General features: G+C 50.2%; 1 protein-coding gene across 1 annotated transcript; it reads right to left on the reverse strand.

Moving 5' to 3' along the window:
* Nucleotides 1–2,233: 2,233 nt before the first annotated feature.
* On the reverse strand, nt 2,234–11,735 carry LOC131405251 (uncharacterized). Its single transcript, XM_058540343.1, has 2 exons — nt 11,675–11,735; nt 2,234–2,676 (listed from the first exon to the last, which is right to left on the reverse strand). Exons 1-2 carry the CDS (start codon nt 11,733–11,735, stop codon nt 2,234–2,236), a joined length of 504 nt encoding a protein of 167 aa, XP_058396326.1.
* Between the last annotated feature and the right edge of the window lie 1,425 nt (nt 11,736–13,160).

The raw sequence follows: 13,160 nt of genomic DNA on the forward strand, positions 1-13,160 counted from the left end.
GCTGAATGTGAGTGAGGGCCTGGGTGGGTGACTGAAGGCCGGGGTGGGTCGCAGAGTGTGAGTGAGGACCCAGGTGGGTCGCTAAGCGTGAGTGAAGACGTGGGTGGGAGCTGAGCGTGACTGAGGGCCCGGGTGGGTAGCTGAGCGTGAGTGAGGGCCCAGGTGGGAACCGAGCATGACTGAGGGCCCAGGTGGGTCACTAAGCGTGAGTGAGGGCCCGGGTGGCTCACTGAGCCTGAGGACGCAGGTGGGAGCTGAGCGTGACTGAGGGCCCTGGTGGGTCGCTGAGCATGACTGGGGGCCCAGGTGGGAGCTGAGTGTGACTGAGGGCCAGGATGGGTTACTGAGTGAGACCGAGGACTGGGTGGATCGTTGAGTGTGACCGAGGGCCCAGGTCGGTCTCTGAGTATGAGTGAGGGCTTGGGTGGGTCACTGAGTGTGAGTGAAAACCCCTGCTGGGTCACCAAGGGGTGATGTAGTACCTCAGTAGAGGTCGAGAGGGTGTCATTCTCATTGCCTGGGTGGGGCTAAAATCCTCCCAGGTACTGAGATGCTACCAAGTGGATCCCATATGGAGACAAGACCCTGAGGCGTGAAAAGCACGTTGCCTGGGAGGTCAGGGAGAGCCTCTGAGCAGGTGGTGTTTGAGCCAAGGACTCACTGATGGCAGGAGCCAGCTACGGGACTGTGAAGGGTGTTCAAGCAGAGGGAAGAAGGGCAGAGACCTTGAGGCTTGAAGAAGTTGTTTGTGAGACGGGCAGAAGGCCAGCCTCCCCGGGGCAGAGGGAGAGAAGGGCCGAGCACTGGGAGGCGAGCCTAGAGAGGTGGCCAGAGTGTGCAGGGCCTGAAGGCCATGCTGGTGACTGTGTTCTATGCACAGGGGAGAGTGGGGGCAGACAAGGCCACTGACCCTTTAGAAGCCGGAGGGAGCAGAGGGATTGGGGTTGTCAGGACAGAGACTGGAGAGGGCCCCATAGCCAGATCATAAGGCATTAGCATGGGCGTGGAGGGAGGTGGGCTCAGGGGCAGGCCTGGGGGGAGCCAGGTGGATCGGGCCTCTCTAGATCTCCGTGGGTACCAGGAGTTTGGGGTTTTCCAGGCAATCCTTTCCAGGACCTTGTAGCAGCCAAGCGCTGCCCTCTGCTGGGATATCTGAGTATTACACCCAGTGACCTTGGGCCAGATCAACCCTAGAACTTTGCTGAGAACATCATGGAAACATCCCTGGGATCCAGGGTCCTCAGGGATGGCAGGCGCTCCTGAGGTTGTATTCTCTTGCTAGATCCTTGCTTGCTTACAGGGACAGGGAGCTCATTTTCTTTTGAGGCAGTCTGCTTTGACCCTGCATGGTGCAGATCAGCTTGACCCCAGAGGGAGTTGCCCTGGCTTCCTCCTGGTCTCAGCCTGCCCTCTGGGTCTTGGGGCTGCCTGCAGGGCCTGGGCACACTGAGCTCCCCCACATCCCAGCTGCCCAGCTCCAGGCTGGGCTGCTCCAGTTCCTCTAGGCCCTGCCCCCCGTGGCCCACCCAAACTGCCTTCTGCCCACCCATCTTCCATACAGAAGCCCCGGACCAAACAGAGGACTGGCAGGAGGTCCAAGTGGCCTAGGCCCCCACAGAGGATGTGGCTGTCTCAGGAAAGTCCCTGCAGACTTCCCACATGGGCCTGTGTCTTTGTTTCTACGTTGGAGCCATGGGCACCTCTCGGTTCTCTGAATCCAAAGGGAGGTTGACAGTGGGCCCGATCCTGGGGAATGGCCAGGTGTGGACAGAGAGGTGAGCGGCTGAGTCAGAGAGGCCAGCCAGGGCCAGGCTGCAACACAGGGACTGGGGCTTCTCTGGAGCATCGTGGGCCCATCCCACACTGGGATTCCAGGACCTTCCACGGCCTGGGCCCCTGCTTCTGCAGTAGCCGCAAAGGAGGGTGTTGTCAAGGAGGCCGAGAGGAGACTAGTGGAGGAGGGAGGCTGGCGGACTTGGCGGCAGAGGAGGAGGACCAATTACTCGAGTAAAAAGCCAGCAACATTATTCATCAAGTAAGCAGATTCATTCATTCATTCATCCATCAATTATTTTTTGAGTGACTACCATGTGCCAGGCATAGTCCCAAGCCTTGAGGCTGCATCAGTGAATAAAGCAGACAGAATCCCCTGCCCTCAATGAGGAAGACAGATCCTCAGCAAACCAACAAATAAGGTGCTTTCAGAGAGAGATGAGTGCTCTGAAGACAACAGCTAGAGAGTGACGGAGTGGAGCCTGGCAGGGGGCAGGGGGGTGGGGGGCAGGCGGGCAGTGGACAGGCAGGCAGGGGACAGGCGGGCAGGGGGGCAAAGAGGCAGGGGGCAGACAGACAGGGGGCAGAGGATAGGTGGGTGGGGGGCAGGCAGGCGGGGAACAGGCAGACGGGGGCAGAAGATAGGTGGGCAGCGGGCAGAGGACAGGCGGGCAGGGGGCCGGCAGGCAGGGGACAGGTGGGCAGGGGGCCGGCAGGCAGGGCACAGGTGGGCAGGGGGCCGGCAGGCAGGGGACAGGTGGGCAGGGGGCCGGCAGGCAGAGGCAGGCAGACAAGGGGCAGAGGACAGGCGGGCAAGGGGCAGGCGCACAGGGGGCAGACACATGGGGGGCAGAGGATAGGAGGTCAGGGGGCCTGCAGGCAGGGGGCAGGCGGGCGGGGGGCCTGCAGGCAGGGGGCAGAGGACAGGCGGGCAGGGGGCAGGCGGGTGGGCAGCAGGCGGTCAGGGAGCAGTCGGGCAGGGGCAGGCAGACTCGGGCAGGGGGCAGGCAGACGCGGGCAGGCGGGCAGGAGACAGGTGGGCAGGGCACAGGTGGGCAGGGGGCAGGTGGGCAGGGGGGCATCGCTGAGAAGAGACCCGAATGATGAGAAGAGCCAGCCAGGTGAAAATCCTGGGGAATATATTACATATATTTGCTTATTTTTTAACAACTGGAGATATAATGCATATAGCATAGAGTTCACCTGGTTAAGGTGTGTGGTTTAATGGTTTTTAGTATATTCAGAGTTGTGTGACCACCACCACAGTCAATTTTAGGACATTTTCATCATCCCCCAAAGTAACCCCATATCCACCAGCAATCACCCCACATCTCCACTCTCCCCTCAGCCCCTACCTTTATGGATTTGCCTCTTCTGGACATTTCATACAATAAAATCATACAATATGTGGTTTTTGGTGACTGGTTTCTCTCACTTAGCATAATGTTTCTAAGCCTTGTCCATGTTGTAGTATCTATCAATGCTTCATCCCTTTTTATGTCCAAATCATATTCCTGGGCCCCTGACTTCAATTTGCAAGGGACACCCTGCTGTGGGATCCCACCAATGTGCCTACAGTAAGAAGGAGGGCCATTGGAAAAAGTAATGCCCCAGCGGAAATGAAACTCTTGAAGAGGATAGGCCACAGGCAGTGAGCCAAATGCCTCAGGTCACTGATAGTGACCAAGAATGACGGGGCCCAGGGGCTCCTTCTGACCTCACTGACTTTGTCAGGATTTCCCACGGAGAGCCCCGGGTGACTATGACGGTGGGAAACAGACTTTTGGACTTTCTCATTGATACAGGGGCTACTTACTCACTTTTGAATGTTCTGCTTTCTAAACTCTCTGAAAAGACAATGCTAGTGTCCTTGAGTCATTTCTCCAATCCCTAGACTGCTAAATGGTAAAAACATACTGAAAACATAGTTTCTTGTACATGCTTGAGTGTCCTGTTCCATTGCTGGGACAAGATTTGCTGACCAAGTTAAACACCAGAGTGACCTTTGCACCTGGATGGAGGGACATTAAGGTACCACCTGAATGGGCTTGTGCCCTCCAAGCAGCGCTGTTACAGCAAACCGAGGAGCCTCCAATAGAGATTCCAGGAGAAATCTCACAGGAGGTAAAACTGGACGTGTGGATGGATGGGAGGCCAGGACGGGCCAAGACAGCAGTGCCTATATGCATTAAAATTCATCCCGAGTCAAATATTCCTCATTTGAGGCAGTACCCACTAAAGGAACATGCCAGGCGAGGTGTTCAACCTCTATCGTCTGCCTTTCTCAAAGACGACCTTATCCGCCCTTGCCAGTCCCCATATAACACCCCAACTTTACCAGTACAAAAGCCTGGTACACAGGATTATCGCTTTGTGCAAGACTTAAGGGCAATTAACCAGATCTCGGAAGATATCCATCAGGTGGTGCCCAACTCTGATACCTTGCTTACCACCTTGTCTGGAGATTTCAGTTGGCTTATAGTTCTGGACCTCAAGGATACATTTTTTTGCATACCCTTGAGTCCTGACTCTCAGGAGCTATTTGCTTTTGAAATCGTGGGTCCCGAGACTAGAGCCAAACAACAATACTGTTGGACGGTCCTCCCTCAGGGCTTTAAGAACGCTCCCACTATCTTTGGAGAAATCTTAGCCAAGATCTGAGAGATCTCCAATTAAAAGAAGGAGCCCTTCTCCAATACGTGGATGACATCCTGGTCACTAGTAAGACGAAAGAGGCCTCAGACCAGAATACGATTCTACTCTAAATTTCTTAGCCGAGCGAGGCTACAAAGTCTCCAAGAAAAAGGCCCAGATCTCACAGCCATCTGTTAAATATCTGGATTTTGAACTGTCACGGGGTCAGAGAAGCCTACTCCCTGACAAGAGAGAAGCACTGACGAGAGTTTGCAGTGCCCTCTACTAGGAGACAACTGCGAGGATTCCTGGGCATGGCAGGCTTCTGCCACATATGGATCCCTAACTTTGGACTGACAGCCAAGCCCCTCTATGAGGCTCTCAAGGGAGGAGACAAGAACCCCTTAATTGGACTGGAGAATGCCACAGAGTCTTCCAAACCATGAAAGAGAAGCTGCTCACCGCACCTTCCAGGCCTCCCAGACATTAGAAAGCCATTTGACCTCTTTGTTCATGAGGGGCAAAGAGTTAGCCTCGGGGTACTAACCCAGAATTTGGGTAACATGAGAAGGCCTGTTGCCTATTTCTTGAAGCAGTTGGATATGGTGACTAAAGGATGGCCCGTCTGCCTGAAAGTGGTAGCAGCCACCTGAGACTTGTTCCAGGAGGCAGAAAAGCTTACTTTGGGTCAGCCCACCACTGTGCACACTCCTCACTTAGTACTTCCTCTTTTGTTCCTCCTGGAACAAAAGGGAGGGTACTGGCTCACCTCTGGGAGGCTGGGCAAGTATCCAGCTGTACTGCTCGACAATCCTAGCATCACTCTGAAAGCAGTCTCAACCTTAAATCCAACCACTCTACTTCCCACGAGGACTGAGGAACCTGTACATGGTTGTATTCAGATCATTGAACAGGTTTCTTCCAGCCGTCCTGATCTGACAGACCTGCCGTTGGAAAACCCAGACCTCGAGATGTTCACAGATGGGAGCAGCTTCATGGAATAAGGACAACACCAAGCTGGATATGCAGTGGTAACCCATCAAAAGACTCTGGTAGCAGAAGCCCTGCCACCAGGTACCTTGGTGCAAAAAGCAGAACTTGTAGCTCTGACGAGAGCCTCCGTCTACGTAAGGACAGGAGAGCGACCGTTTTTACCGATTCCAAGAATGCTTTTTCAGTGGTCCATGTCCATGGAGCAGGGAAAAAGGAGATTAAATATGCTAGGGAAATTTTAGACTTACTAGAAGCTGTCCTGGAATCAAAAGCAGTGGCCATTGTCCACTGCCCAGGACACTAGGAATCAGACTGTCTAACTGCCCAAGGGAACAATCGGGCAGATCAGGCTGCGAAACTAGCAGCCAGAACAAAAGCACGTAGGTCCCCGATAATGGCCCTGATTCCTAAAGTGTATTTAACAAAATGTCACCCAGAATACTCTCCTGAAGACCTAGAAAGGGCCAATGAATGGGGATTTAACTGGGGCCCTGCCTAGTCTCAGGATGTGGGCAACAAGTACCCCAAAGAAGGGTGGATTTATAATAGGCAAGGAATAATCCTTGTGCCTGAACATCTTATGGAAGATGTACTAAGTCATATACATCAGAGCACCCACTGTGGGAGGGATGCCACCCTCTAATGGATTCAGAAATTCATTATAGGACCAAATATGCAAAGGACCATTCAAAAGGTGGTTCAAAAATGTACGATATGTGCCAAAAGTAACCTGAAGATGGGGCCCCCGCCAATATTAAAAGGGGTCCAATCCAGAGGCCCTGGAGCTGGGGAAGACTGGCAGGTTGACTTCACGATGATGCCAAGAGCTGCTGGGAATTTCAGGTATTTACTGGTGTTGGTGGACACGTTTACAGGCGGGTAGAGACCTTTCCCTGCCGGTCTGAAAAGGCCTCTGAAGCGGTTAAAGCCTTATTAAAAGAAATGATTCCTAGATTTGGATTACCTATGTCTATTCAGAGATACAATGGAGGTGCTTTCATAGCAAGGATTACCCAGGAGGTATCTGGTGCCCTGAATATTCAATGGAAACCACATGATTCTTGGTGGCCGCAGTCTACCGGCAAAACAGAAAAGCTGAATCACACCCTTAAAAAGACTTTAGCTAAAATTTGCCAAGAGGCTAATTTAACTTGGGACAAGGCCTTGCCGGTTGCCCTGCTATGGGTGAGGGTAGCCCCTAGAAGCAAGCTCCAATTGAGCCCCTATGAAATGTTATATGGAAGACCCTTCTTATATGTTAAATATGGCTTAGGGGATCCAGAGGGAACTCCGATTAAAGAACTAGGCACTGTCAGGTATGTACAGTCTTTGGGAGCTACTCTAACTGCTATATACAAGTTTGCCTCTAGCAGGTTAATGTATCCCACAGATGTTCCCCTACATCACCTGTGTCCTGGAGACTGGGTCTTATTAAAGTCCTAGAGAAACCAGCATCCAGAGGACCAACTCCAGCCACGCTGGACTGGGCCCTGTGAAGTGCTGCTGGTAACCCACTCCTCAATAAAGCTGAAAGAACTAAGCAGCAGATGCACCACACTCGAGTCAAGCCGGTCCCTTGAGAATCATCAGACCCACCACGTCCCATCTACCAGAACACCACGGGAAGCGGGAATCACACCCTGGAAAAACCTCGCGGCCGAGATCATTCTGACCTTGGCTGGATCCATACTTCAGACAGCAATTTCTCCTTACTACCTGCCTCCTGTTCTTGTGAACCTCTAACTGACCTAAGTTACTTTTCGGGAAGAGGAAGAAGTCACGAGAGTGATGTCCACAGCTGACCGGGGTTCTTACATCCTAGCCACACTTGTTTTGATTGTTGCTCTCTTTGTGATACTCTTCTATTTCTTACAGACCAGCTGTGCATTCACCAGCATGCTGCGAGGGTTGAACCATTTTCTTTGCAAGTGCCAGATAAGTAACTCCACAGCCTATTGCTAACCTTTTAATACTACTCCTCTAACAATCATGGTCTTATAAAGATGTGGCTTCATCTTTTCCCTGATCAATTATGTCATCCTTGTTTATTGTTGGAAGGATAATTCACTTGTGAGAATCTCCTAATCGTTGGGAAAAGCTGGGAACCTCACCGAATGTTGGGTATGTCATCAGAACGTTTGTTCAGTATATGAACATCAGGACCCTTTAGTAATTCCTGTGACAAACTTTACTGGCACACCACACGTCAACTGCAGTTATTCAGGCCCAGCAGTGAACATAAGTAATAGAGTGAGGCTGCTGCATCCTCCCCTACCCTGCATGTACATATCCAACAAACATGAGTTATAACTCCCCTGCCCCGCATGTACATATCCAACAAGCGTGAGTTATAACTCCCCTGCCCCGCATGTACGTATGCAACAAACATGAGTTATAACTCCCCTGCCCCGCAGGTACGTATCCAACAAGCATGAGTTATGGAGTGAGGGTGCTGTATCCTCACTCCCCTACCCTGCATGTACATATCCACGGTGACAGCTGATTCTACACAGATAAAAAATCCTTCAAATGTCATGAATGAATTCCTTTCAAATCTTTCCAGAATTTCAAAGGAAAGTTTCCCGGAGTGCTCTAAAGAAGTAACAGCCTTATGGCTAAGTAACACAAAGGTTCAAATGCTCACACTGGGAATCCAGACAGTATGTGCCCCTCCCAGCTATATTTTTGTTTGTGGGTTTGATATCAGCGCTGGGCTTACAATTGCCTGGCCACTTGGCTCATACAGGGTACTGTCCTTTGGGCACCTAAATACACCTATACCTATATATAGCTCAGGAGAGGCCCAGCTTTGGACCAGTTCTTTTAAACTTTTTTCTAGAACTAAGAGGTCCATGCCAGGTGATGATATCTGTTACTTGCCCGACTTTCAAGAGGGTGGTGCTGGATATTTCTTTGGATGAACTTTGTTGCCTTGGTGACGTGTTGCAGCTAATGAGCATATGATAAGGAATCTCTCTCTCACCTTGGGGATACTCACCAATGAAACAGCACAGGCAATAGCAGCCCAACAGAGAGCATTGGATTCATTGGCAAGGGTTGTCCTGGACGATCAGGTAGCTTTAGACTATATCCTAGCAGAACAAAGGGGAGTTTGTGCTATAGCTAACTCATCATGTTGCATGTACATCAACACCTCAACAGAGGTTGACACTGATATAGAAAAAATCAGACAAGCTACCTGGGTACAGCAGGTATCCCCAGATGTACTGGGCCCAGACTGGTTTTCAGAACTGTTTTCTTGGATTCCCCAGGAGAGTAGGTCTATTTTTCAGGGACTGTTAAAATTTGGGTTGTCTATACTTCTTATCCTTCGGGTCGGATACTTGATTATAAAATGTGCCTTTAGATGTTGTTCCAAAACTGTTGGGCAAAGTACAAAAATTCTAATAATGCAAAATGTCAACCTGAAGTCAGGAATAAGAGAATATCTCCAAATGAGTGCTAAACAGTTTCATTCCTCTAACCCTGATCTACGCCCCAATTCAGCAGAAAGTAACTATATCGGTCATTGTTCCGAATCCCTCAAGAATGAGGTATGACCAAAGAATAGGGGGGGTTGAAATGGGCAAAGAGTTAGCCATTGATGATTAAGTAGCTAGGAACTAAAGTTTTTTTTCCTTTTTGCAATTACTGATTGTAGTTGTTCTCCCACCCATTGTTAACTATGCTGTTTAGGCAATATGCTATCTAACTCCCACTAGGTTCCTATAGATAACATCTCCCTGGATCCTGGGTCACCATGGTAATGGGTGTTTGAACTTTTTTTCAGGAATTAGAAAATTGTCCACTTCAGGCCAATTGAGACCACCAACCCATCAACTGAGCCCATGCAGATATGTGATAAGCGACCTTTTGACATCAGGAGGCTAACAACTCCACCCGTAGGTCATGCTAATGCTGCCATTTTGTGAACATGTGTCCTATGAAGAGGCACGAAGCTTGACTACACTTGCACAGATCATCAATTACCTCACCTCTCCTCACCTCCAATCGTCTGTCTCCACATTTCAGACCACCTTGCCCTCTACCCTGTAAATATCCCTGAGTCCCCATTTTGCAGGAGGTGAATTTGACAGTCATTATCCCATTTCCTCACTTGGCTGCCTTGTGATTAAACCCTCTCTCTGCTGCAATCTCGTTGTCTTGGCTTTTGGGTGATGGGCAAAAATGAACCTGGTTCGGTAACACCAAAAGGAAGAAAGCCAGCATGAACTGGGCTGGAATAATCAAATAAAGAGAAAGAAACAAAAATGAAGACAGGACATCATGGAATCAGCAGGGCTTAGACCCCAGACTGTCTGCCCAGAGGCCACGTGGGGCGCCGTCACCTGGTGGAGGGAGCCTGATTTTCAGGGAAGCCTTTGCTGGACCGAGGAGACTGCAGTCTCCCTGACGCATACACTCATGCTCAGGTAGGTATCTGTTAACTTTGGACTGAAGATTTAAACAAAAGAGAAGAAGAAAGACTCCAAATTTCTAACCATCTCCAAGAAATGCAGCCGGAAGGAAGCTGGGTGGAACAGGTGGGAAGCCCCTCTGGGGCAGGGGCTGCTGGGCTCCTGCTTGTTCTTCATTCCCGGCCGGCCGGCACAGAGGGGACAGCAGCTCCTGGCCGAGCCCCAACTTCTGCTCCGGGAAAAGGAAAGTTATCCCCATCCACCTGTTTCCTGCACTGAAGGACTTGTTTTGAATTCAGAGTGAAATGTAGGGCTGTAGTTATTTTTGTTTTCTAGGGTTGCTGAATCAAGACATGTTTATTTTCTTGGTAAAAACCCTAGTACGGCTTTAGAAACACATTTGTTGAAGAGTAGATATTTGATTTGAAAGATTCTGAAATGTATTTGGTTGAATCCTGACTGATGAACATTTTCTTTAGATGCAAAAGGGATTCCACCACTTGTCAACAAATGTGTATTTTTGCATAAACAATAGCGCGAACTTCCACATAAGCGTCATTCTCTTAGGAGCAGGGCAGCGCGTGCACAGAACCCTCACTTGAGGGGACATGATGAGAGGAGTCCTGTCCATGCAACTATCTAAGCATTGGCCATTGTCTCCCAAATTCCATGTGAACAGTGTCCTCTGCAAAAGGGAAAACTCATCCAGAAGTTCTCAAACTTAGGTTTGGAGAAGAATTATCATCATATTATAGTTTATTTGATAAACAATCATATCTTGCCCTCTCGATATTTGTAAGCAATTTAATTTATTTTGAGATAATCTAAGTTAATAACTATTGTCTAGAAAGTGTTTTTTAAAGATACAGGTAAACAAGTTATTTTTAAATATTATTTTAGCCAATATTTGCATTTTTGTGTGTGGTCATTGGTGGGACCTATCTAAATATGGGAACCCAATGTTCTAGAAAATATTAATAGTTATTAGTATATTAACACACTTTATCAATTTTTCATATATTTTATTGTAAGCACAACTGACAGCAACATTCTTCTGTAATACAAAATTCTCAATCTAGTGATCCGAATCTTGAGAGAGCAGCATACCTGTTCATCACAAACAAAGGTCTTGAGACAGGAACAGAAGGCATCAGGCGTCCAGCACCACGGGTGTTGCTTATCGCCAGGGGTCTTCAGAAACTCTGTCGATCACTTCGTTTTCACCAATGAGTAATGAGAACAACAAACGAAACGCCTGGCCCAGCCCCACATAATCGATGCGGCAGCTCCCATGCAGGCACCCAGCCCTGCTCACCTGGGAGGCTGTCACCCGGGAGGGTGTCTTGGCCACATGGGGCAGCCCCAGGAGTGCACAGCATTGTGTGTTGTGCCATCTCAGGCAGAGCCGGGGTGAGTGGGCCCAATCGATGGACAAAATCAGGGGAAGTTTTCAAATTGTGCTTCAAGCAAGGGCTTGGAGCCTCACGTCGCGGTAAAGGGAGAGATGATTCCTGCTCCAGCCCTTGTTCTAATTCTTTAGTGCGTATCTTTCCCACATGCATGTCCTCAAAACAGGGCATTACTGCTTTACGTGCATGTGTTTTTAGTATATCTGTATCTGTGTAAGTGATAGTGCTGTAGTTACCACCTTACTTCTGTGTTTTCACTAAGAGGCACTCGTGTTGCTGTGTCCACACCCAGGATATGGCTCCAGCCACGACACTGCACACTGTTGATGCCCCCGCCTCATGTCAGTTCTCCTCTCTAGTGAAAGGCGCCCAAAGGGCTGCCGACTCCCTGATGCTACAAACGACCCAGGACGGGCAGCCCTGAACTCCCTCTCTCATGACCCTCACCTGATCCTGTCTTCAGGTTTATTCCCAGCAGCAGGAGTGTCTGGCCGTGGCTTGTGGCCATGCCTCACAGGTGTCGATTGCTCCTAGGGATGGCTGCATCGTCTTCCCTCCCAACACAATGCACCACGGCTCTCGTGTCCCTGTAAACACCGACATTTCACACGATGTCTCATCGTCTCCATGTGTCATCTCTTGATTCCTGATGGTGTTCAGTGTCCTCGTGGGTTAGTCAGCTGCTTCTGTCTCCACTTCTGTGTTGCCCTAGAAAGTCACTTGGTCTTTCTGTGCTTCTCCTCTAGAAAGGAAGTAGCAACATCACCCGTTCATGGGAAGGTTGTGAGCTTCAAAGAAGAGAATGTGTGAAAGAAGGGCCATCTGGCTCTCAGCACACCCCCAGCAGATGTAGTTACTCATGTTGTTCTGTTATTTGCCGAGAGAGGGAGGGGTGGGGAAGGGAGATGGTGCTTCTAAAGGCAAATGTAGAAAGTGTTTGGAAGAGCAGTTGGTCCACAGTGTAGGACCGTCTGAGTGGTCAGAGGACCATGGCCAGCTCCGGGAGTCGCTGGGGACATTTATGAGGTGGGTGGAACCACAGTGAGAGGATGACGGGGTCCTGGCCAGGGGGACGCTGGTGGGAATGAGGCAAAGGAAAGAGATCAGACCCTTTGCAGTGAGGAGAGGAGAGCAGATGGAAAGAGAGGAACATTCTGTTTGTGACATTCTCCTTACAACTTTGCATTATATGAGTATTGTAACCACCGTGAAAACAGTACAACAGAGACATTAGAGGTCACCCACAGTGACCCCTGTCCCTTCACCTGGTAGGACTGACAGCTCCCCCAGGAACTTCTCTCCCACGCTGTCCTGGCTCTGACCGTCCTGTGCTCCTAATTACGTTGTTCACATGCTGACGCCTCAGGCCACATATGCCTGTCCAATCATCTACCAGAACAGCATTTTACTTGCTTTGTAGTATTCCATCAAGTGCTGGTGCCAGGACAATTGCATTGTTAATGCTCTGAATTGAGTTAATTCAATGTCTCCAAATAACAGACATCACAGACACCAAGTTACCTTAGTCAGACAGCACTAACCTTGCCAACGTGCATGAGGTGGTGTGCCTAATAATCGCGTGTCCTTGCACAGCCCCTCCGGGGACACACTCTGTTCAGTGTTGTTACCCAGAGGTGCCACAGCCAAGCGAACAGACACCTCACAGACCCCAGGGCCACCCTGCCCTGCACCACTGTGAAGTGGTGCCCCTACCCCCGGGGCCCCTTCCGTCTGCCTGCACCTCCATAAGCCACTCCTTGCTCCTCTATGCTCAGGTGACCGGGTTTCAGGTGCCCTTGGCTTTGCTGAAACCCTGACAGGTGCACTAGGCAGAAAGGGTCTCACTCTGGCGCCTCTGGAGGTGTGCAGGGCAGGCCCGGGTCAGCACAGGCAGTGGGAGAAGCAAGAATGAGAACCCAGGATTCCAGTGAGC

This window comes from Diceros bicornis, chromosome 5, assembly GCF_020826845.1.
Source record: "Diceros bicornis minor isolate mBicDic1 chromosome 5, mDicBic1.mat.cur, whole genome shotgun sequence".
Classification (NCBI taxonomy): domain Eukaryota; kingdom Metazoa; phylum Chordata; class Mammalia; order Perissodactyla; family Rhinocerotidae; genus Diceros; species Diceros bicornis.

Coding starts and splice junctions, on each gene's coding strand:
- LOC131405251 (XM_058540343.1), bottom strand. CDS start 11,735: ATGGCCACAAGCCACGGCCAGACACTCCTGCTGCTGGGAATAAACCTG. Junction 2,677..11,674: donor AAACCTGAAGACAGGATCAG/GTGAGGGTCATG, acceptor CCCTGCCTGCAG/GCCCCCCGCCCGCCTGCCCC.